This window comes from Echinococcus granulosus, assembly GCF_000524195.1.
Source record: "Echinococcus granulosus chromosome Unknown EG_S00066, whole genome shotgun sequence".
NCBI lineage: Eukaryota > Metazoa > Platyhelminthes > Cestoda > Cyclophyllidea > Taeniidae > Echinococcus > Echinococcus granulosus.
Genome location: NW_020170446.1, coordinates 13,649 through 15,088, shown reverse-complemented (window position 1 = coordinate 15,088; position 1,440 = coordinate 13,649). Strand labels below are relative to the sequence as shown.

Genomic DNA, 1,440 nt, shown 5'->3' with positions numbered 1-1,440 from the left:
GAGCAAATCTTTTTAATTTTAAGGGATCTCTAAAGCTGTTTCCTCCAAATTTAATATAAACCACGCAAATAAACATGAAGCATCATCAGTAATGAACCACTTATTTAGCCGATTTATTTGGCACATCAAAGCAAACGACGTGATCTGCGTAAATACGTTACTTCAAGTCTTGCATATGAAGTGATATTAGACATACGAAAACGTAGGAAAGACATCAACCTTATTGATTGTTCAACTTATCATCTAATTTCACATTGATGCCAATCTTGCGAATTACTCGTAGTCCACACAGAACACACCCCTTCATTACACTGACTACCGACTTTTCCACAGGCATGGGATAAGGATCCCTTTTGCAATTGAACTTTATCCAAAAGACTTTTTTAGCAGCGTTGCTGTCATTATCCAGGTTTGATGAATTCAATTCATTTATAACACTTCTTAAACATTTTCATCAGCGTCTGCTTGGTCCGTTATGTTCATTTGGACACTTTCGGACTCACTTTTATATCCAACCTTACGTAAACATAGCAATAGTGGAGAAAAATTGTTTGAATTTTTTCAGAAATACTCATTCTAGAATTTCACCTTTATGTGTAAAAACTCATAATTTCAAATATAATTTGCCCCTGGATATGCCTGACTCCTACCTCCCGTACAATGTAAAGTGAAATTTACGGCAATGAAATTCGAGTTTGCAATTTTCGTCAGGAGTCTGTCCAAGCACGAAATGCAGTGCTTTTTAGTTTTTCTTACAATTTTCAGCAATTTTTTCTTGGTCGTGACAAGCGCAATAAGAGTATAAATAGTGTGCTAAAGTTGACACCTGCAAACGAGAATTCCGTCAAGAGCATTCAATGAAAATGCAGACGATTTTACCAGGTTTGCAAACCAAGGTTCTGCATATTCTCGTTTTCCACTCATCATTATTATCATTACCATTTTTAACAATACTGACTTTCTTCAACTAATTTTCACCACCCGAGCGTGGATTTAGTAAAATTTTTGTCAACAAATATCATTGGGCAACCCATGCGCCCTATTATCATTTCGTCCCACTAATTCTACTTACGAGTCGAATCTCGGCTTCTCACACATTCCTTCTCCGTCCATCGTTTGAAACTTGATTAACAGCCTAAAGAGATTTATCCGAGGCAATCAATGTTCTGAAGAATATATTTCACCTATCAAAACTAACAGTAATGTAAAGAGCTAGATTGCAGTGGCCAAGCTCATCCTGAGAAATGAACCCGAAATAACTACTCATTTGATCGAACCCAAATGGAAATAGTTGAAGCTCAGTCACCCACTAACAAAAGTCCCTCTTCATACAAGCTGTGCTTTATAAATCTGAAAATTTTTAGTACACTTTTTTGCATTTTTATGATCGTCACTCTCATCTTTATATTTTACTGTATTAGGAACCCGAAAAAATATACA

At 35.9% G+C, this 1,440-nt stretch overlaps 1 protein-coding gene across 1 annotated transcript in view; it reads left to right on the top strand. All coding sequences in view use genetic code 11, as the record gives it.

Annotated features, from left to right (window-relative positions):
* Nucleotides 1-1,440, top strand: part of EGR_06917 (hypothetical protein) — a gene marked incomplete at both ends in the record, with an annotated part of 4,714 nt that overhangs the window by 1,843 nt on the left and 1,431 nt on the right. The window contains one exon of the mRNA XM_024496166.1: nucleotides 388-667. Coding sequence (XP_024349369.1) covers nucleotides 388-667 — 280 coding nt within the window. The remainder of the gene's footprint in view (nucleotides 1-387; nucleotides 668-1,440) is intronic.